The sequence below is a fragment of the Agelaius phoeniceus genome, chromosome 2 (genome assembly GCF_051311805.1).
Source record: "Agelaius phoeniceus isolate bAgePho1 chromosome 2, bAgePho1.hap1, whole genome shotgun sequence".
Classification (NCBI taxonomy): domain Eukaryota; kingdom Metazoa; phylum Chordata; class Aves; order Passeriformes; family Icteridae; genus Agelaius; species Agelaius phoeniceus.
In genome coordinates, this window is record NC_135266.1 from 95,982,411 (window position 1) to 96,004,482 (window position 22,072).

Genomic DNA, 22,072 nt, shown 5'->3' on the forward strand with positions numbered 1-22,072 from the left:
TGCGACGGGGGGCGGGGGGAACGTAAGGGGCAGGTCACGTGGGCGGCGGTCGCGGGAGCGCCGTTCCGAGGGCGGGGGGGCTGTTCATCTGTCCGCCCGTCCGTCCGACCGACCGCTGCAATGCAGAACGTCATCAACACGGTGAAGGGGAAGGCCCTGGAGGTGGCCGAGTACCTCACGCCCGTGCTCAAGGTGCCGTCCTGCGCGGGAGCCGGGATGGGGAGGAGGGACACCCATGGCTGCCCCCGCCTGCGGGCGCACTTCCCTGCATGAGCCCCGGGAGGCGGCTGTCGGTGCCCTTGTCGGCCGGGCCCGAGGAGCTGCGTTGCTGCGGGTTTGGAAGGGCGCGGTGCTGGGCGTGCCGGCACAGCCATCGGCCCTCATCCCGTGCTGGGATGGGGGGAACCCCGGCTGGCGCTCACATCCCACAGGGGGGGAGCATCTACCTGGGAGGGGCGGGCGTCTCGAAGAACAAATGTTGCTGCTCCTGCTTCTCAAGGAATGACTTAAATATGTTGCCGTTTTCTGTAAAAGTCGCGAAAGTTTTACGTGGTTGTGTGTCCAGGAATTGAAACCCGAGCGTACAGACAAGGCTTGAGCCTGGTTTCAGGAATTGCGTTGCAATGCTTATTTTCGGTGAAGGGCAACTTTTTCAGCTGACATAAAAAAACCCAAACTAAAACAACAAAATTAGCCACACTTTTGTTGTATGAGCAGGTTTTACATAGCCGGCTTATTCCTGTGTCAGATATACAGTATTAATATACAAGCCTCTGTCCACCAAAGTAGCTGAGAATAGCAGCAATGAGCCATTGGGTCATTATAAAAGTAGGCAGCGCATCTGTTATAGGTCCTGTCACTGCATATTTAGGTAGAAATAAATTATGGTTTTCTGCAGTTGTGAGACTACATCCTATTCTCTGACTCTTATTTGCAAACAATTTTTTATATAAACCCCAAATCTGTATACAAGTGCTTAACTTGGCAGCAGTTTTTTCTTTACTGATTTTGATGCTTCTGCATGCTCTTGAAAAAAACACTTGTTTATGACAACAGTCTCTCTGCCTGTAGCTTTGTGGTTTGACCTTTTATGTCAAACCACAGTAGTAACCCTGCAGCTTACTTCTCTGGGCAGATAGCAGGGACAGTCAATTATTAATTGAACATGTCCCTCTGTGGTGTTTGGGATACTCTTGTCTGGTCCTAGAGTTGCCCACTAATGTGAAATGTATGGGTTGCAGTGAAGTTGTGCCATGGGAAGATGAAGTGAGTTGTTCAGTAGTACAGTTGTTGCACAGCTGGTGTAATAGTGGATGAATTCTTGTGTCCAGATGGATTACTGGGAAGAGGCAGGAGTAGAAACTTCCAGAAATTGAAGGTGTTGATATCATGTGTATAAGTTCCCTTTACAAGGGGCAAATAAATACTCCAACTTGGTAATTTTTGAAAGAAACTAGACCTGTGTCTTTCACAATTGAAGAATTTACTTACATAGAAAAATGAGCTATTTACCCTCAGGGAACAGAGGATGATATTTTACATGTTTTCTTTCTGTAATTCCAGAGACACGAGTTTGTGCGTGTTCCCTACTGCTTATGGTTCATTTTGAGGGGAACCAGTAAGTTGTCTCCACTATGGTGTTGCTCAATGTGTTATTGAGGATTCTGAGTTTTATAGCACTTGAAATCACTTTGATTTCAGTCACCTAGCATATACTAATGTTTGTAGAGCTGCTGTTTTCCTTATCTTTGTCTTGTTCTTAAGCATTTCTTCCTTAGAATTGAGGCAGAAAGGCAGTAATCAGTACATATGAAACAGGTGTGCTCCATTCATTTTCTGTAGCACAGGTGATAGCATACGCTAGGAGAAGGAATGCGAATAACCAAGTTTAGCTGGGACTGCTTTTGTTCAATGTTTTCTGGCTGGTTGAATATGGTGAAGTTGTGGCTGGGAGCAAGACATGTTCAGTTGATGCTTTTAGTCTAGATAGGAGGAAAAAAAAATAGGCTCCTTAGGGCAAGAAGTCAGCTGTGCCATGGTTGAAATTGCATTCTCTGTCAAAAGTCGGTTTTGAATAGCTCTAATGCTGGGGAACAGTAGGATACCGTGGTACTTGAGGTTTTTCTGAAGAAACAAACTACCTGAAGTCAAAACATAATACACTTCATCTACATTTGAATATGACACAAGATGTGTTATCCTTAAGCTTCATAAATGTTGCCTTTAATGCTAAAGTACTTAATTTCTCTTATGCAGAATAAATCTGGTGTCTGCTCACCATCTATTCTTTCATCAACAGAACTCCCCACAACGATATGCAAAAACTGAAGCTGTTTCCATGGGGTGCACGATGAAAGCACAGAAAAGGGCATTAAAAGAGAGTATATTAGTAAATCTTTGTATTTAACTTTTTCTACCCCGGAGAAAAGTTGGTTTGGTCTTTCATTCATGACTTTACTTAACTGCAAAGCCTCATATTGATGCATTGCAATGCTATTCAATGCCTAGAACTCTGGAGTTCTTGATAGTCTGAATCACCAATTCCAACTGATTTTCTGTTTCTTACTGGCAAATGTACTACTGAGTGCCAGTCATCTTTTCTTCCTTGTTGCTATAATTGGCAGTAGCAAAAACAATTATTTTGTATAGGTGATAATTTTTCATAATACCTCATATTTTGCAATAAGTAATTCCTTATATTCTAAGTTTCCTGTCAGTTGTGGCAGAGGTTGCCTCCAGGCTGATTCTTGGATCACTGGACAGAACTAATTGCAAAGAACTAATTGCAAAATGAGAGTAGAGAAGGTGTTTGTCTTTCCAGTAAAGTGGATTATATTGATATGTCAGTAGTTCTCAAAATTTCTAAACTTTTCTCTTGCAGGAGTCCAAGTTCAAAGAAACTGGAGTAATTACACCTGAAGAAGTAAGTAACTTAAATTTATTTTGAAAGTAACAATGCATTTTTTTAATGCAAAACGACCATGTTAAACAGATCATGTCTTTGCCAATTATTGCTTCTTGAAACAATTTCCATAAAGTGAAATTTCTAAGTAGCCTTTTTTACTCTACAGATTGAAGTAGACCAACATAATTTCTCCTGAGATGGCATTAGGCGTCTAAATGCGAGATGCTTCTTTCCTCTATTATACTGTGAAAAGATTGTAAAGAAGCTGGGTCAACAGCTCATGGGAGTTCAGGACTGAAGTGGGAATATATTGGTTTTTAAAATCTTTCTTCCGAGCAACTTGAAGGGGAGCTTTTATCTTTGGAACAGTCTTTGTTTACCTCTGTTTTTGTTCCTTCCAAGGCTCTATGAAGATCATTTCATATATTTCTCCGCACTGTGTATCCAATGATTATTATTTTTCCCTCTTCTTCTCTATAGGCTGTTTTAGGCAGATTGTATTTTGAATTGCTGCCAAGCAGTTGTATTTTTTAAGAACTCTAATGCAAAGAGCGGCAAACAAGATTTTTTCCTGGAACAGTAAGAACACTGTGTTGAGCTATTTTAATTTCTCCCTTATGCTTTTTCTCATATTGAAGTGCTATTGATCTGCAAATACTTCATCTTTACAGAGTTCTAATAAAACAGTGTCAAGACTGTTAGGTAGAATGAAAGAAAAATGAAACAAAAAAAAATTGTAAAGATGAGGTGGAAAAAAGTGGAACGAATGATGACTGATGCAGGTAGATAATGTGGACAGAAGTATTTTTCCTAATATTGGTGCCTGTATTTTTCTGCTGTGTTGCCTTGCAAGCAAACACCAATTCTCTCCCTCTGACACAGAAGTACCACACAGAAAAACAGGCTTAGCAACATGGTGTTTTTGTTCTGATAACTGTATGTGTGTGTGTCTATAAATATTCATATATGTTAAACAATAATACATAGTCTTTATTGTATATAAGCTAGAATAACAGAGAAAGACTGGACAAATGTTCTACCAATACTTAATCCCTTTGTGTTTATGGGAGAAGAATGTGCAGTAGTATTTTAAGAAAAGGCACCTTCTATAGAACGTAGCAAGAACCACACTGTATTACATTAAACAGTTTTCAGGCTTTAAACACCACTAGGAATGTGAACAGTCCATGTGTCAAGTTAGATGCTGCTGGGATGAATAAATTGGATCCTTCAAAACAGTAGTCAAGGGAACCAGTTATATAGGAACATTAAACTTTTTGGTAAATTTAGATGAAGCTGGAGCATGGACCTGCTGATTGTCCCATTGACAGTCTTTATATAGGAATGGTTGCTAAAGAAGAATGACACTAGGATGTTGTCTTTGAATGAGTTTGGATTTCTTGGGTAATTTAAGCTGTATTTTAGTCTGAGACACTAACTGGTGTATAGATATTTTGTGGGGTTCCTGTCGCTTGCCTCTGAGGATGAATAAATTAAGGCTAAAGATGACTCATTAATCAAACTCAACACCTACTCCCTTTTTTCACTTATCTGTGCACTTGATTTATTTTCAAAAAATTCTTGCCTGTCATGAGTTCTTACTGGTTAATACCTCCAAAGGATGACATCTGTTTTAATTATGTGTGTGAATACATACATAATTGTTAAAATTATGGGAAATTGTTAAAATCATTCTCTTCAGGACTTGAAATAAGATGTCCTAAAATTGATCTCCTTCCACTTTCCAGTACTGATTTAGATATGAGGTAGCATCAGCACTTGAGAAACAGAAAGTGAAACCAACGAGACAATTTTTCTGCCTAAGGTGAAAAAATGTCAATGAAATTTTGAATGCTGTTTTAGGGCTATGTATCTGTTAGATGCACAAACTACACTGGTTTTTCATCTTTAGTAATATATTTCAACATTGCTGTCACAAACAGAGTTCCAATTCCTTGAACAGAGAATTTTAAATAATTCTGGAGTTTCATTTATGTTTACTATGTAAGAGATAATGAGTTTTAAAATTTCCGTGGGTATTGGGAGAGTTTACTGGGTTTTTTTTAAAGGATTCAGTTTTGCTAGAGGTTTCTGTTGAAAATAGGTGAAAGGGAAGCACTTTTGCAGAGATTAAGCCTGTTAATCCGTGTGCAGTGTGCACTGTGGTGTTTTCTGCTGTGCTGATCCGCCTCCCTTTGGAGGAGGCAGTGAGGAAATGGCTGTGACCTGCTGCAAGCCTGTTACATCACACTGCAGCAGCTCCTGGGCAGCTGGGGAGGGTGGTTGTATAAACTGGCACTTCAAGACAAGAGAGCACCTGTAGCAATAGCTGTGCACCTCATATTCCAAAGGGACTGCTGCAAAGCCCACAAAAATCACTTGAGTGCAGGCTTGCCTTCCTCAATTTATGTTTACAAAGACAAGCCCAGAGGGTTAGGCTTTGCTGCATGAATTTTGAGTTTGTACACAAGTCTAGCATGACATTGCTGGCAAATTCAACATGACAGTATCGCTTTGAAATAGTAATGCAATTTTATAAAAGGCTCCATCTTTGATACTAAGAACAAGCAGAGGCAATATTTTTAAGAACTATTTATTCAGAACAAAGTTACTGATTAAGATTTTTAGTGTAGTAAATGGTAATCCATTTTTAGTTTACATCAGCGAACAGCTATTACAGTGATGGTCATTATATAAAATCTGTGCTATTTATTTCTTAGTTGCAGTTCTCTCACTAATTCAGTGGATTGATGGTCTCACTTTTCTTACTGCAAAATTGTTTTGAACAAGGAAAGAGAATTAAACTTTTTTTTACATTAAGCTCTTTTTTATCTTTGCAAAAGTTTGAATAGTGGCAAATAAAAATAATTTCTTTATTACAAAGTAAACAGTCTTACTAGGTCCAGATACTATTTTGGTTCTTACTAGACTGGACAGTAGTATCGCAGCTTTTGAAACACTGAATTTGCTATGGTGCTTACTAAGCATTTCAGGTGAAGTTGATTTAATGTTTGCTTTTTCATGGTTAGCTGAGATACGGGTTTAAAATAAAGAATCAATCTGATTGAAACATTTGTTAATTACACAGTTATTTGGTCAAAGGAATGCGGAACTGAAATACTAACGCTGAGAAAAAAAATTGAGATTGTTTCCTTTGGCCATATGTAACAGTAATTTTTTTTCCTGCCTTAACAGTTTGTTGCAGCTGGAGACCACTTAGTTCACCACTGTCCTACTTGGCAATGGTAAGGAAAATTCAAAGAATTGTAGAAAACTAGCATTCCTGCCTGTGCTTTGGTGTGTTTCCATTGGATTTAGTCATACAGTTGTCAGAGCAGTAAGTGTACTTTTCCAGTAAAACTTTTATGATGGCTCTATAGAGCTTACTAATTGCTGTATAGCAGTAGTTGAGATGAGGATTTGCTTGGGCATTATTTGTTTGTTTTTCTAAGGTTTTAGGGGAAATAATCTTTTATATACTGTGAATGTTTTTAGTGCTTAGCTACAGTAGCAGCGCGTCTCCCCAGGTTTGTCTTGGTGATTGAAAAAGCAAAGGCCCTGTGCAACTGGAATTGCCAGGCAGTATGTGTAAATGGTGTATTTTGACAAGCATTTGCTAATAAATGTATTCAAGTTAGCCCACAGCAGTTCACTTTGTGCAGTGTTTGCCCTTAGAAATGCTTTCTGTTAGTGCGCAGTAAGGGTGCAGATAAGGTGCTTGCTTATGTTTTACTGGTGTCCTGCATTATGAAACTGTTCCTAAATGAGCATTGTTTGTGCAGTTGGTGTCATCAGGGTCTTGGCTCTGTACTGAGCCTTGAATTGCTGAAGGAAAAATTACCCCTTTGCCACCTCCTTCAGAGAAAATATGATGTTGAGTCTGGCAGCAGTTTGGAATGGGCTATTTAGAATGTTACTCTTATTTCAAACCAAAAACCACTAAAGGTGAAGGCAAATGCTTGAGTAATGTGAAATTAAGAGTACTTAAGCACTTAAGTGACTATGGACAGATTTTGTATTTATAGAGGTCTATTTCTTGCTTTTCTGAAGCTGCTTTCTTCAGACGTTTGCTACTTTGTTGATGCTGGTCCTAGAAAATTGTATATAGAATAGATTATTCTGTCAACCCATCTTTGCTTGGCCATCTCAAGGTGAAAGTTTTTGAGGCATAAAATGGTTTTGATCTCAGAACAGTTGGGGGTGGCCAAGCTTTCTAACACCATACCTAATGTATGTAGGGAAGAGTAAAGTCATAGCAAACCAATTCTGAGAATGGGTCAGGAGGATTTTATAAAATGTTCCTGACACAATGTGAAAATAGAAGGGTTCTTTTGTTTGCAGTTATCAAATTCTCAAATGGTGCACTTCATTTTACAGGGCTTCAGGGGAAGAACTAAAAGTCAAAGCTTATCTGCCAACAGACAAACAGTTTCTGGTAACTAAAAATGGTAAGCCTGAAATTTAAATATAAGTGTTCTTAGAATTGACAATATGGTTGACCGTGCTGTCAACTCTACCAATTGTATTGATAGGGGAAGCCAATACCTCACACTTCGGGTGCTCTGGCTTTGCAATATTGAAGAAGTATTTCCTGCACTCCTTAATGCTTTTTCTTAGACCACTTTATAGTAGAGCTTTATATGAGACATAAAGCTTGCCTTGATAAAGTATAAATGAACTTTGAACATTTTTAACCTCTTTGTCTGTTTTTGCTTCAACTCATGTTCACTGTCTTAAGTGAAGATATGTTTATTTTCCTCATTCCTTTGAAAACTCAGGCTATTAAAGTGTTCTCAAAATGTTTTTCATAGTGACACTGATACTTCTAATTCAAGTATGTAGTTAATGTCAATGCCCATGTCAATGAGAATCATATAAATACAATCTTGAATTAATTTTTTTTTTGCTTCACAGTTGTGTTTATATAGTACATGTGGTGACAACTCTTTAATGGATAAGAAGGATAACATTTTGGCACAACTATGGGGAAATCTTTTGGATTTGTATGAAAATGTGTCAAAGCTATTTGATGAAGCATTAGCACTAAGAAAGCCTGAGGAAATTTTTGCCTGCAGAGGATTGTATTATATACTTCGATTTTCCTTGCTGGCTTTTGGAGTCTTGCAGTGCACTGTCATTTGAAAATTACTACAGTAGCATTGGACATTCTCCTGACAAGGACCTCATGGTTTGATAGCCAGCTGATCTGCTTTGTTTCTTTTCTGCCACTAGTGAGGCTTCTTGTTGCTCTGATCCTCTTGATCACATTCCGAAATAATGTGCTTCCTGCTGCTGGTGTCACATTTGCCTCCCACCTGAGTAAAAGTTGTGGGCTGTAGTTGAGACTGGGAACCATCCTACAAGACCTCATTTTAGAAGTCTTTGGATGACTTCACTTTGACTTTCACACCTCTTTTTATCCCTTTCTGAAAGGTTAAAGAGCGGTTTTCAAATGCTGCACTTCATGCAGCAGATCTATTTTTCTCCATGTTAATAGAAAAGGAAGGAGGATTTTCTACATAGTGCTTGTTTACACTATTGGAAAATGCCTGCTTTGCCTTGATCAGATATTCAGTCTTTCTTTGGCTATTTTCTGAAAACGTTATCTAAATCTCTATTGAAATGGCTCTGTAATGGAAATGACAGAAGTTATTCTTAATATCACATGAATTCTGACTTTCTAAACTTCTAGATGTTAAATTATAATTAGACATACCTAATGTATTGCTTAAGTAGCTGCTGCAAACTTTTAGCACAATTCTAAAGCCTAAAAGAGTTTGGAAAACTCATGAAAATCCAGGCAAAGTTGTCCGTAGTTGTTTACCAGTATGAAGAAAACTTACAGGTTCTTTCTAGTTGTTAGCAAATGAGAAATTAATTCTATTCTAATCCTTAAGAGATTGGAGGAAACTGCTCTAATACTTAACAGAAAAATGAACTTCTAAGGCTACAGCAATCATTGCATTTTACATTAAGTAAAATATGTGGTACAGCATACCAACTTATTTTTGGAAGTTCGTACTTTTGCATTTGAAATACAGCCTTAGGATTCCTTAAATGGGGATATATGAAAGATTGGCACATTTTAGAAGGCCTTGTAGGACAATATCATGCTCTGGTCTGGTTTTGTATAACAATGACTGACTGCCTTCTTTTTGTTTTGTCATCTTTTGTAGTGCCGTGCTATAAAAGGTGTAAGCAGATGGAGTATTCAGACGAGCAGGAAGCAATTATAGAAGAAGATGATGGTGATGGGGGATGGGTAGACACTTTTCACAATGCAGGTATTCAAGGTCTTGCTGCAGGCTTTGCATTTGGCAATCTGATTTTCAGTTTCCACTCTTAGAAAGTAAAATCTTTTTTTAAAAACATGTCTGTGTACCAGTATGTAGTCTGGAGGAAATAAAGTTACATGATCAGCTACCCACCTGATTGGTACACAATGTTTAACTGTGTGGCTGTATATGCTTGAAACAGGCTTCTTTTCAGAGATGATGGCACTAAAGTTCTAGGAAATTATTTTAAAATATGGGCTGTGTAGTGACTCATTCCTTAGTAAGGAAATCCTGTGAAGATGATGTTAGTTTAAATTTGTGGATGCTGTACTAAAAAGAAACACGTTAAGTTCAGAGATGAGAGTGGGAGGTGATCCTATTTTACAATAAGCCCTTAAATGAGCTTATGTTTATAAAGAAGTCTAAAAAATACTGTTTATATGAATCTATCTCATTGGCTTTTCTAGTACATTGTCTTAAAAATACTTCTTTTTTTTCTAATTGGCAATTACATTAGTTTTAATCTGTTTCATGATGTTCTATCATGTGTTAATAAAATTCTGTCCTTCAATGATGTTTTCTCCACCATTTTCAAAAGTACCCCTCTAAGTTTTTTGGTGTAATTTTTTTTGCTGTAATGTGGAGAAATAGTTTGCCAGGGTGGGGAGAAATAGGGTTGGAGATGATGCCTTTTTTTTCTGTAGACATACATTTTTCATCATTGGCAATTCTTAAAGGTATCATAGTTCATAATTTAATGCCCCCACACCAAAGAAATAATTTGAAATAGCTTAGTCATGTCCTTGAATTAAGTGTGCAGTATCCATTCCTGCTGTGAATAGACTCCTTGCCAGGTTTTTCCTTTTAGAGTTGACTGGTTTGGGCACCATGCAGTACACCACAGCTGTAACACCCTGGCTAAACCTTGCCAGGTCTCTAAATGCTGTCAAATGAGATAAAATCTCTTTCCACAGCTGAAGAGTTAATCAGATAAATGTACTCTGTCAAAGCAGAATCTTGGCGTGTATCCCAAAAGGTACTGTGTGAGAACTGCAGTAAGACTAGAAGGCTAACAGGGAGGATCTCAAGATTGGACACTTCTATGATTTGGAATGGTTTTATACCCTCACTTCTCCTCAGCTAAAAGCATTGAGTGCTGTGCTACATTTTACTTTGTCACTGCTTTCAGGAAGCTCAGAAATACTCATAAGTGCCTGCCTTTTTAATGAAGCTGAGTTTCATTGTTGTGATGTGAGTGCCTCTCCTGAATTCACTTTTATGCAAAAATACCTTAAAATAGAAGTCCAAATTCACAGAGTTCAATCACGGATTTTTTAAGACACGGCACATCTGTGCTGGGGCGCTCTGTGTTACTGGCATAGTTTGCTTAGGGATGTCCAGTACCGAATGAACAGCCTCTCATGTATCAAGGTTGTTGAGATGTGACTTGGAATGATGACACACTGCATTTGAAATCCTTGCAACTCTTTCTATGCTCTTCTCTAACCAAAAATGTAGCTTTTTTTAACGCAAACTTCCTGTTCAATTTACAGGTATAGTGGGTGCAACAGAGGCAGTTAAGGAGATTACACTAGACAGTAAGGTACTTGTTTCTAAATTTTTCTGATGCTTTATTACAGACCTGAAGGTAATAGTTTTACCAGTGTCAATCTAGTACTCCAGTACTCCCTGTGAAAGATTAAATTATATTTCGTCATGAATTGTTTTGCAGATGTACATTGACCCTCAGGGCCTGTGATATTAGTCTAAGCATGTGCATCTCCTTATTGCTGTGTTTATTGAAGCATTTGTGTTTTTTGAAATGTCTTTAGCCAGTGTGCTCCCATGCCAGGCTTCTACAAACTGAAAATGAAATTCTCTTTACACTGATGTCACACGTTTGTGTTCCAAGACATTAGTGTTTGGAAATCCAATGTAAAGAAATTTTTATGTGAAAAAGTAATGTGGGAATGTACAGTATTTCTTTGTGATCTTCAACTATAGCAAGCAGACTTTTAGCACATTGGTCCAGTTTGGCAGGTTTATGTCCTTCAGTTTAGAAGAACTTTACTTGTTTAAATGTATACATGTTATGAAGTCCTTCGTTTCTGCATGTTTCCAAAAAGTCACTTCAGCAGGAAACAAACCTGAAATTTAAGTCCTCAGGAAGTACTTGAAATGCAAATGTATTGGCTGTCATGTTTAAGAAACATGAAGAAAGTCACAGAGACACAAAATGCTTTTAAAGATGAACTTGTATGGGGAGTTCTGTCTGTCTGCTGTGAGCATCCAAGAAGCTTTGGATTCTAAAAATTAGGGGGAAAAAATGAGCGGCCCTATGCTACTGCATGATTAGAAGCAGCTCAAAATGCTATCGATTTGATGAACAGTGAAGTGCAGGTATTCCAAATGACTTTGCTGAATATAGTAAAAATACTGCTTTTTTTACAAGCCAGTAACATGAGGGTGGAAGTAATACTCAAGGAATAACTAAAGTTGATCACTTTTTCTGCAAAACACAATACTTGCAGAATGTTACTTTGATTTATAACTCCTGTTGTGTGTTTTGCATTGGATTTTATTTCTGTTGTGTGTAGAAAAACTTGTGTGCTTGCAGGGCCAATCCAGGAGGACAACTCTTTCCTGCTGATGTTCTGTTTGACAATGCACTTTGTTACTTAGTTTCTTATTGGTTTTGGTGGTTTGGATTTTTTAAATGAAAAATCAGCCACCTCATGCTCAGAATTAGAGGAGCCTCTAACTGTAGTAGTTATTAGGAGTATTCTCCTAAAATCTTTATGAAATCTCTGTAAATTAAGACCTTTACTTTCTGAATTTCTTTGGAGTTGTCTGTCCATTGGATTCTATGCTATGCAAGGCCCAAAAGTTACCTGTGGGCTTGTGCTGTATTTGTTTCTGTTAGACTGTAATTCTTGCATTGCAAAATTATATCAAAATGTGATACCTTTTGTGACTCTTGTGTTTTAAAACAATTATGGACAGGGCTCACAGTCTGGGACACTGGGTGACACTTCTAGTCATATAATAGAGTTTAGGTAGTCCCACAAAGAGGAGGGGGTTGGACTCGATCATCCTTATGGGTCCCTTCCTTGAGATATTTTATGAAATGTCTTTCATAAGTTCAATGTCTTTTTTTAAGTTCTAACCCACAGCTGCACAGTTGGCTGTGGGTTAGAACTTAAAAAAATCTTAACCTACATGTTTAGTCTTAGCTGTTTAGTTACTGCCTTTCATTTGAGATAGGTGAATCTCTTGATTGTTTAACACCATGGTCACTTTTCTTTGTTTAGGAATTAATTCCAGATTGCAAAGTCAAAGGAAAACTTTTAAATGGATTTTTGATGTCATACTAGGACTTTGAAACAAGAATGAGTTATTAAGCAAATATTTGAGTTCAGTGTAGTCCTCTTTAATATTTCAGGAATTGTTTCTGGCTCACTGAATGTGTTGATTGGACTTAACACCTTCAATTTTGGGGGGCTGTTAGGCTATGTAGATGCAACAGTCATTAAAGTAGTATTTTCAATTTAACTTCTAAAGGATAATATAAAAATACCAGAGTGTTCAGCATCTTGTGAAGATGATGATGAGGAAGATGAAGGAGAAGCTGCAGATATGGAAGGTATTTCCTTAACTTGGGTGGGACATATTTTATTTCAGGTCTTTAAATAAAGCAGTACACTCTAAAACACCACTCATTCTTTGCAAGGAATTCATGCTGAAAAATTTCAGTAGGCCTGTGCTCTTTAGTGTCCTTTGTATGGTTTTATTGAAGTATGTTTACTCTAACTTGTGTGCCAAAAACCTGACTGGATGTTAGTCACTGGAAAATTGTGTAGTAGAACAGATCTAAGAAAGTATAAATTAGGGATTTAGCACAGCTTCCTTCCAGCTTCGTACCTACACTTAAACTCAATCTGCCTATATAAAATCACTGAAATATAGCTCCACCTACTTACTGTAGTCTTGGTCAAATTTGTGTCTAAAAAGGGATAGTCTGGTTTGGGGATTGGGAAGGTTACCTGAATAAATCTTCTTTAGATACGTGTAGATTTTTTTTAAAGTAGTTGTTTATGAATGACAAATATAATGACTGGCTACAAGCTGAACACAGAATTTTATGGGTCTTCTTTTCAGAGTATGAAGAAAGTGGGCTATTGGAGACAGATGATGTGAGTGAACAGTTCTCTATTTTACCTGTTACAATATAAGCACAAGCAAAATAAAAATAATGATAAATGGCTGAAATAACAAGATTATGAGTAGTAGGGTTACTGAGCTTGGATTCCTATGAATTTGTCTCCTGCCAATCTGCTGCACTAACTTGAACCCTTGGGTCCTCAAAGATTTTTCCCACGGAAATTTTCCTTGGTTTTGCTAATCCTTTTTGCTCTACTTGTACACACAGCGCTGTATTCACGAGAAGTTAAAAAATGCAGTGGTGGTTCTTGGGGCTTACATAGGGAGGATGAGTGGCTTGTAGGTTCACTAGATTACACCAATCCATCAGACTTTTATAGAGAAAACAGAAGGCCTCATTATTTGTGGTACTATGCTAAGGTCTTCATGAACCTGCACAAACTGAGACCTCTGCCTTCTGAATTTCATAGGAATTGTCTATTGTTTGTGAAAGAAGGTAGGGAGTGTAACAGCATAGCTGCCTACTTCCTTACAAAATCAGACCTTTTTTGAAAAGTAAAAAAAAAATCCCCAAAAATAAAACAAAAATACTTTTTGGGGGAGAAACTGATGCTCCTAATTTAGAAATAAAAACAAACCATAAGTTGGGGTTTTTTTGTGCCCACTTAAGAACATTATTAAAAGTTTTACAGTTCTACATAACTACTTAGGATGGGAAAGGAGGGAACTCAAGCAAGATTATTCTAATCTTGTTATTTTTACCTTGAACCAGGCGACGCTTGACACACGACAGATTGTAGAAGCTAACAAAACTAAAGTTGATGTTGGAGGGGAAGATGCTATTCTACAGACTAGAACCTATGACCTCTACATCACTTATGACAAATACTACCAAACTCCAAGGCTCTGGTTATTTGGATATGATGAGGTATATCTATTTTGGGTTTTTCTCCTACTCTATGAAATTAGGCTCACTGTATCAAATAGACTATTTTGTTGCTTATTCACAATAGAAGTGTAAAGGAAAAAATGGTGAGAAAACCGTTAAGCAATATAGGCTTGTAGGCAGGACTTTTATTGTACTTGGAATAAGTTGGAACGAGTCACTGAAAACTGCACATGATAACTGAACACATTTTGAAGGAAGCCACTGGTGTTTTTTTAGCACTGTAGAACTGGTAATTACCCCAGTAAACTCAGTCAAGTAAACAGGTAGTTCTTTTCATCTCCTTCAGAAAGAAAGGAATATATAAATAGTTATTCCCTTTAATCACTACATTTCTTGAGTTAAAGTTGGGTAGGGCCACTGCTCAAATACCCAGATGGGAACCTAGTTGGTTTTTAAATATGTTGACTACACCACTCAAAGGAAAATCTGTGCGGTACTATTTTTATACCATATGGATTTTAACACAGTTCTTTCACTGTACCTTCAGAACATTTATATTTTAGATGCCTGTAATTTTTGGGGCATCATCTGTTACTGATGTTAGAAAGGAGCAAGATTCTTTGTTAGTAACACTTTTGTTCTCGTGTTCCTTGTTCCTCTCTAGCAGCGGCAGCCTTTAACAGTAGAGCATATGTATGAAGATATTAGTCAAGATCACGTCAAAAAAACAGTGACCATTGAAAACCATCCTCATCTTCCTCCACCTCCCATGTGTTCAGTTCATCCATGCAGGTAAGTCTTTGTTTCTGGTCTGATACAGCCTGCAGATACAAGGCACTTCACTGCTCTTGTTAAGGGTTTTTTCAGGTCTTCTGGACATATGTCTACAATTGGCTGCTGTAGTGGTCTGTTAGCTTCTGAGGCAGTATGAAAGGAAGTGACCAGCAGTTATCTGAGTTCATTCCAGTGCTGACTGCAGCGTGTTCTGCAGTTAGCACTGTCTTCTCTGATCAACTTGCTTTTTTAACTCATCTTCCCTTTGTACTCCAGGAGGAGGCAGACTACCAGAATTCCATGAAATAAAGTTTTATCCTTTTGTCTACTTTTTGGGGAGAATAGAAGTACAGTGTATACTTTTGACAGATTAAAAGGCTATTTGAACATTAAATAGCAGTTTCTTATTTTATGCTAACTACCTCCTGCTCCCCCTTAAATTTTGCACTGATTAATAGAGAGACTGTGATTGTCACACCGAAGTATTTGTTGAACACAACTGCAAAACACGGTTGGTTTTTTTGGGTATTTAGTGTTCCATTTTCCATGTTTCTCACCCAAGACATAGGGAGCCTGTAGTTTGAGTCTTTGAAAGGTGCATCTTGTCTTAGATGTCGGCCCTAACATCCTTTTAGGTGTCTTAGTGATACAGAGCCAGTATCTGAAACAGTGTAATTCTTCTTGATAGTATGAAGTTCCTGGAGGTACAAATCTGGGGTTTTACCTTTAAGAAAATCCTTGTGTGATTGCATATGTTTAAAAGAAAAAATTTAGAGTTCAGATTGCCAGTTTAAGTTTACTTTCCTTTGACTTAAACACTTGGGCTATCCATGTCACTAGCTGAGTGTCAAATGATCAACTTGTTGACCAGCTTGTGGTCATTTCCACAGACTCAGAGCTTCTGGCTTAGCATTTATTTGTTCATCAGTCTTTAGAGAAGAGAGCAAGGGAACTTTGCAACAAGTATTTTATGGCTAATTTTGGTCTTAAGAGGATATATATTCATGTGCTTTGTAAATCTGTGTGTCATGTTTCTTGCAGTTCACAGTTCTTTAGCCACTGCTTTTCAAAAGTGTTTGCTTTTGCCAAGCAGTCTACATACATATGGACAATACATATGGATAGTATTGAGCAGAGAAGCCGTTATACTGGGAAGTATTTTTTTCCCCTCTAGTGGTCTAGTTGAAAATTTTGGAGTAGTAAAATTTATTCTTGGTCTTTAAATCATCAGGTTTAAGTCTGCATTAACATGAAAATGTCAGTCTGGGTGCTCAAGAGTAATACAAGAAGCAGAACTGGAAGAACTGCAAAGCAAATGATAAAAAATAGAACATAAAATAACACAAGGTCTCTGTCAATCTGTGGGACCCCCACATGTTGAATACGGGAGTACAGCTCTGGTCATCTGTTCTGTAGTCTGTGAGGTGAAAGAAGACTAAAACTGGGAAAGATATGGAGATTTGTGTGGGATAACTAAAGTTATAAAGGTCTTTACCATAAGAAAGGATTGAATAATCTCTGTCCCTTAATATTTGAAAAAAGCTGAGCAGGGAGTTATGATATTGGTGACCTTCACTATGAATGACACAGGAGGTGAAGTAATAGAATTTAAGTTTTCTTCCAATAGTAAAACTGGTGGCATTGAATGCTACTCTGCTGGCATTTTCAAAGCCAGAAAGGATTCATTTCTGCACACACCACCTAACTAAACTAAGTACTTATTTAAGCAACAGTATGTTAATTAAATAAAAATTTGTCAAAGTTTAGAGTGTAGTTACTAGAAGGGTTCAGAATAAGAAAGTCCCTGGGTAATTTCCAGTAGTATGCTAGAAATGCAGTTCTAGTAGTGCTTTGGACATAGCATTTATGAGTTGCTTGTTCCAGCCTCTTTATTGAGCATGTACTATAAAATAGGAAGGAGAACCAGGTAGATCTTTGGTTTGAATCCACTAAGGTGTTCTTATGATTTGTACCATGTATGAACAAACCAGTCTTAATCTCAACCTGTTAGTGACTTTTACTGTCTTACTGTTTGCTGTCCAAAGGATTTTGGACAAAAAAGGGATGTATCTTTTTTGTGCAGCTAGTGTTTTTGATGGAGTGTCAAGTGGGAGGAATGTAGGAGGTCTTAACAGACTGACTGGGAAGATGATTAATGGGAGAAAAGGAAGAAAAAAATCCTGAAGCCAAAATTTAATTTACTTTGTGTTTGCTGGAAGCCTTGCTAGTAAATTGGTTGGGAAGAAGCTCCTGTTGATATGTATTTGGAGGGCACTCTAAGAACAAACAAAGATGCAGAGATATTTCAGCATGATAGCCCTCACTGACTAGGTAGACCTGTGGGGTTTATATTGGGCTGTGGCTGCAATTTTATCTGCTTAATTTTAGTTACTACTCTGCAGAGGTGTTAGCAGTGCATTGCTAATCTCTGCATTTGGGTTGAGTCTCTTCACAGGTGAGAGCCCTGGGGTCATGTTTTTACTTCCTCTGAAGCCAGTAAAGTGCCAGTTCCTTTGTTATGTAATCTACACTTATGCTTGAAGGAATGGTTTACATCATGAGACTTGTTTTAGCTTTAAGCATGAAAGAGATGATTGATAGTGAGGTGAAACAGGTCTGTTGCGAGTCTTAAAAATGGAGGAAACTGGAGCCCTTCTCAAAGAGTGATGTCATGGATCTGCAACTGCTTAACACTGGAAAGAGCTCAAAAGGTACTGTTGAGGCTGTGAAGAAAGAGGCTAACAGCATATCTAAAATGGAGGTTTTAAGAATGTTTTCTTACTTTCCAAGTAAGCGATTCTATTTTTTTCAAATTGGTAACGCTAACAGCTAAGAAGGTCTGGGCTTCTGGATAAAAACCAATAGCCAAACTGTTGCTTTGTTTTTAATTCAGCTAGGAGCTATGAGTGTTTAGTTATATCTGCTGCTGTTGCTTCCTATCATGTTATAGAAATTGTGTAATGTAGGATATTTGTATGATTCCAAACATTTTTATTGCAATGTGCATATCCTCGTGTCAGAGAAAGGAAAGAAGTGGCAGTAGGATGCCACTGTCACCTGCTTGGGATAACTTCTATTTTGAGTAGTTAGTGAAAATTGTTCATCTTACAGCTTTTCTGTAAGTTGTAGTTCTTGTCAGCATTTTTATGATACTGGGAGGAACATAGTCAACTTCCTCATTAATTGCTGTAAACTGCTTTAATCAAAATTCTCAGCTTTTTCTTTGTGCGCTATGAAGGGACTATCAAACAGGTTAACTACTAAACACATTTACAATTAAATCGTAATTTCTTGCACTGATTCCAAGGACTTATTTGTCTTCGTTTCAGAATAGTGATAGGCTTCTGAAGTCTTTTTGCTTCTTATGTGCTCTAAATATCTGCAGGGAAAGATTTCTAGATAGCAGGATATTTTAGCTTACATTTCTTAAAGTTATTTATTTCCTTTGTGTAGTGTATTTATATATTTTATGCTCATTCCTCCAAGTTTTCTTACAGAAGGAGCTGAAAACATGAAACAAACTTTATGAAGTTTATAAAGCACCTGCAAAGCTTCTCATGAGTAACTGTATGACAGCGAGAATGACCATTACTCTGTGGCCATTATAGAATTTGAGGTACCAGAATAGTTCTTAGAAAACAAAAAAGAACAAATGTCATTAAGATGTATGAAGTTGAGTCAGAATGCTGTTAAGGACTTCTAATGGCTGCATGGTGACCTGTATTCTGTGCCAGTAAAAAAAACAGTCCATAGTTATGCATAAGGTCAAAACTTAAGTTTTGGCAGTGGCTAGCTTCCTGCAGAGAAGCAGCTGGTCTTGGCACCTGAAACGGCATGTGTTCCGCAGGGCATTGTGGGGATCCAGAATTGGAATCAGCTGTGAGGGTTAGTTGACTTGCAAAGACCAACAGTAAATGACAAATGCTGACCTTTAATATTTCTCCAGACTTGCCGTGTTCCTGTTTACAGTGTGTCTTGGTAACTTTGCAACAGCTTCCTTCCTTGTTTGCAGCCACTGGCAGCATGATAACTTTGGAGATAATTACTAAATGCTAGTTGCTGGTCAGCTATTTAGATTGACATACTGGTATCAAGACATGGTCAGAAAGTTAGGCAAACTCAGCTTCCCACTTCTTTTCAGTTGGCACTTGGGTTCTTTTGGGATGGGTATTTTAAACTACTGCTGCTCACTTACCTGAAGTGCTGTGTAGATGGACACCCACAGCCATGTATTATGTCACTGGTGAAGATTACCTGCAGAATCCTCTATTTAAAACAAGGTTGGAGTATACATAAAAGTAAGATTAATTATACAGCCTGGGAGTTTGTGTTAAAGGTACATAAATAAAACATAATTAACATACAGTAGTTCTCCCCTCTGATTTGATATGTTCTTCATCCCTTAGTTTATGGGATACAAGAACTGCTTTGAAAACAAGAACATTACTTCCAAATTGTAACTGATCATTAAAAGTTTTGAAGTCTTTATCATTAAGGATATTCTAAACTATAGCAGACAAGTTTTAGCACTCAACATTGAGTGATCTGTTCTAGTTGACTGCTTGTTGATCAAGGAGGGCTTTAGACTAGATGATGACCAGTCTCTTCCAGCCCTGGCTATTCTGTAATTTTGTGTTGCATTCCCAGAATCAGCTTTTTGCACAAATACCGTGTGGTTGATAGCAGGTCTGGGATGTCACTGATGAGAATATAAAAACTCAGTGAGCTGAGAAGTGTTTATCCTTCCCTGTAGTGCTTTACAATAATAGAATTACAAGAAGAAACTAGCTTAGAAACTGTTGATTTGCTATAGAACCCAAGTTACCACCAGAGAAAGTTTCCATACCCTAAACCATTCCTAGAGCAATAGTTCTGAATTTATGCAGGGTTGATTTAATCTGCCTTTCCTAGGAAACTATTAATTGTTTTAGTGTTTTAAATCTCTTCAAACTTTACAAGTTTGAGTGCAGCAGAGGCAGCTAAAAATGATACAGCAGTTTCTAGACATCATCTTCAGGGGCATCTGGGAACTTCTTGTGGCTGGCTGCTGGTCAGTATTACCTTCTAGGGACTTACCTGGGGACTTTATTGGCATTTAGCATTTAAAAGTTATACTGGTGTCAAGCGGTATGCATTCACTCTAGTGGCACTGTACATTAGAGCATACATTTGACATAGGGCAATGAGTCTACATTGTAGCATACATCATTTTTGGCTTTCTGTTGGAATGTAAGGAGCTGTTAAATAATGTTACATGCATCATTTAATGTTAATTTTCAGTTACTGTTGCTATTTTACTTTCTCAGTAAACTGAAAATTTCATCTTGCTGCTTCTGAACCTAATGGTCCAAAATTATTTAATTTGCACAAAACCTATTCATCCTGATGAAGAGGGAGTTGCCTCTTCCTTAAAATGTTTTGTTTCTGATTTGTTTTTCAGGCATGCAGAAGTCATGAAGAAAATAATCGAGACTGTTGCAGAAGGTGGGGGAGAACTTGGAGTTCACATGTATCCTTTTTCACTATTACACAGATTCTTGGACCCTTCTTGCAGTGTAAGGTCTGTTACCTCAAGGGTCATAAGCTGAAGCACAGTTATGTGTGAAAGCAGTGAATAGCAGCTTGGGGTAACACTTGCTGGAGTTCTGGCATCAGCTCCTTTGTGCAAACAGACTCCATTAAGTTTTTGGGGGAACATGAGGTGGTGTATGGCAGGAGCAACGAGGAGGGCAGGTAGGTTTGAAGGGACAGGATTGAGCCCTTGTTTGTAAGGGTGTGAAGGAGGTAGCTGTGAGCATCCAATGGAAGATGCCAGTGTAGGAGGGTGAGACTGGAGGTTCACAGACTCCATCCAGTGTGTAATCACTGCTTAGCAGAGCAGCTTTTGTATTAGATTTTGATCTGAAATTAATTTCTGAAAGGTGTAGAGGTCCCACTATTCTCTATTCTGCATGTGAGCAATATCTTGGTAAAACAACATTGCTGACAAAAAGCAATGGAAATCACTTAAACCACTCTGAACATCAATATCAAATGCCTCACAATTAAAATTTTCTTTCAGGAGTGATCTTAGTTATGCTTTGTAGTAATCAATAGTATACTTTCTGACTAGAGCAACCTCCATGATAAAAGCAAGTATGTCCTTTCAAAATAGTGTTCTTTGCTGCTGTAGGGCAAATAAGCAGGAATTACTGAGCAGCTAAAGGTCTTGAATCAGTAAAATTCTCATTTACTGTATGAGTTGAGACTTGCTCAATTTGTGCAACAAGCAACTGGAACTGAACTGGAAAATAACTTGTCTGTCATGGTTGTTCAAGTCTCCTAGTCCTCAGTAGTTGCAGGTAGCTTCTTTTTTTTTCTTGTTTTTCTTTTTTTTTTTAATCACTTAACAAATTGGGGCATTTTTAGTATTTCTTTACTCATTTTCATACATCTTCTGTTTGTGAAGAAATGGTCTGTGAGACTGTTATGTCAAAACAGTTGGGTTTACTTACATCCAGTACCAATGTAACTTAATAGTCAATTGAAAGTAGTGATTTCTATTAAATTTTTAGTTTCCTATCTGCCTCTTTCCCACATGGACAGAGACTTTAGATTGTAATTATTCAACATACTTCAGACTGCAAATTCAGGCCCAGCATGCATTTGAAAGTGACAGATACAAGGGAACTCTTCTTTGCAAAGAATGTGACTTCTGCTTTGTTTTCCTGGATTTCTAGCTGTTGTACATTTTCCTTAATAAGAAACTCAGGTACCTTCTTATTTTCTTGAAATTTGTACAAGCGGTCATTCCAACGATAGAATACGACTACACAAGGCACTTTACGATGTAACTAAAATATGAGATGTGTTCCTCTAATTATCAAATCTTTTTTTAAATAACCTATCCATGTCACTTATACAACATTATACACAATTTCTGTAACTAATCTTTTATCAACCTGATGCATTAAAATAAAATGTTCCATTACCAGCCTTTTTAATAAAAATCTCTGTGTGTAATATAAATAAATCACTTTCATTCCAGTACAGATGCTGCACTAAGAGGTGGGATTTTTTTCTCCATAA

At 37.7% G+C, this 22,072-nt stretch overlaps 1 protein-coding gene across 1 annotated transcript; it reads left to right on the forward strand.

Annotated features, from left to right (window-relative positions):
• The first annotated feature begins 4 nt into the window (after positions 1 to 4).
• On the forward strand, positions 5 to 22,033 carry ATG3 (autophagy related 3). The gene is made up of 12 exons (XM_054655049.2): positions 5 to 192; positions 2,882 to 2,923; positions 6,101 to 6,150; positions 7,283 to 7,353; positions 9,082 to 9,189; positions 10,734 to 10,783; positions 12,742 to 12,823; positions 13,339 to 13,373; positions 14,114 to 14,269; positions 14,895 to 15,022; positions 20,445 to 20,513; positions 21,756 to 22,033. Exons 1-12 carry the CDS (start codon positions 121 to 123, stop codon positions 21,835 to 21,837), a joined length of 945 nt encoding a protein of 314 aa, XP_054511024.1. The 5' UTR covers positions 5 to 120; the 3' UTR covers positions 21,838 to 22,033.
• The last annotated feature ends 39 nt before the right edge of the window (positions 22,034 to 22,072 follow it).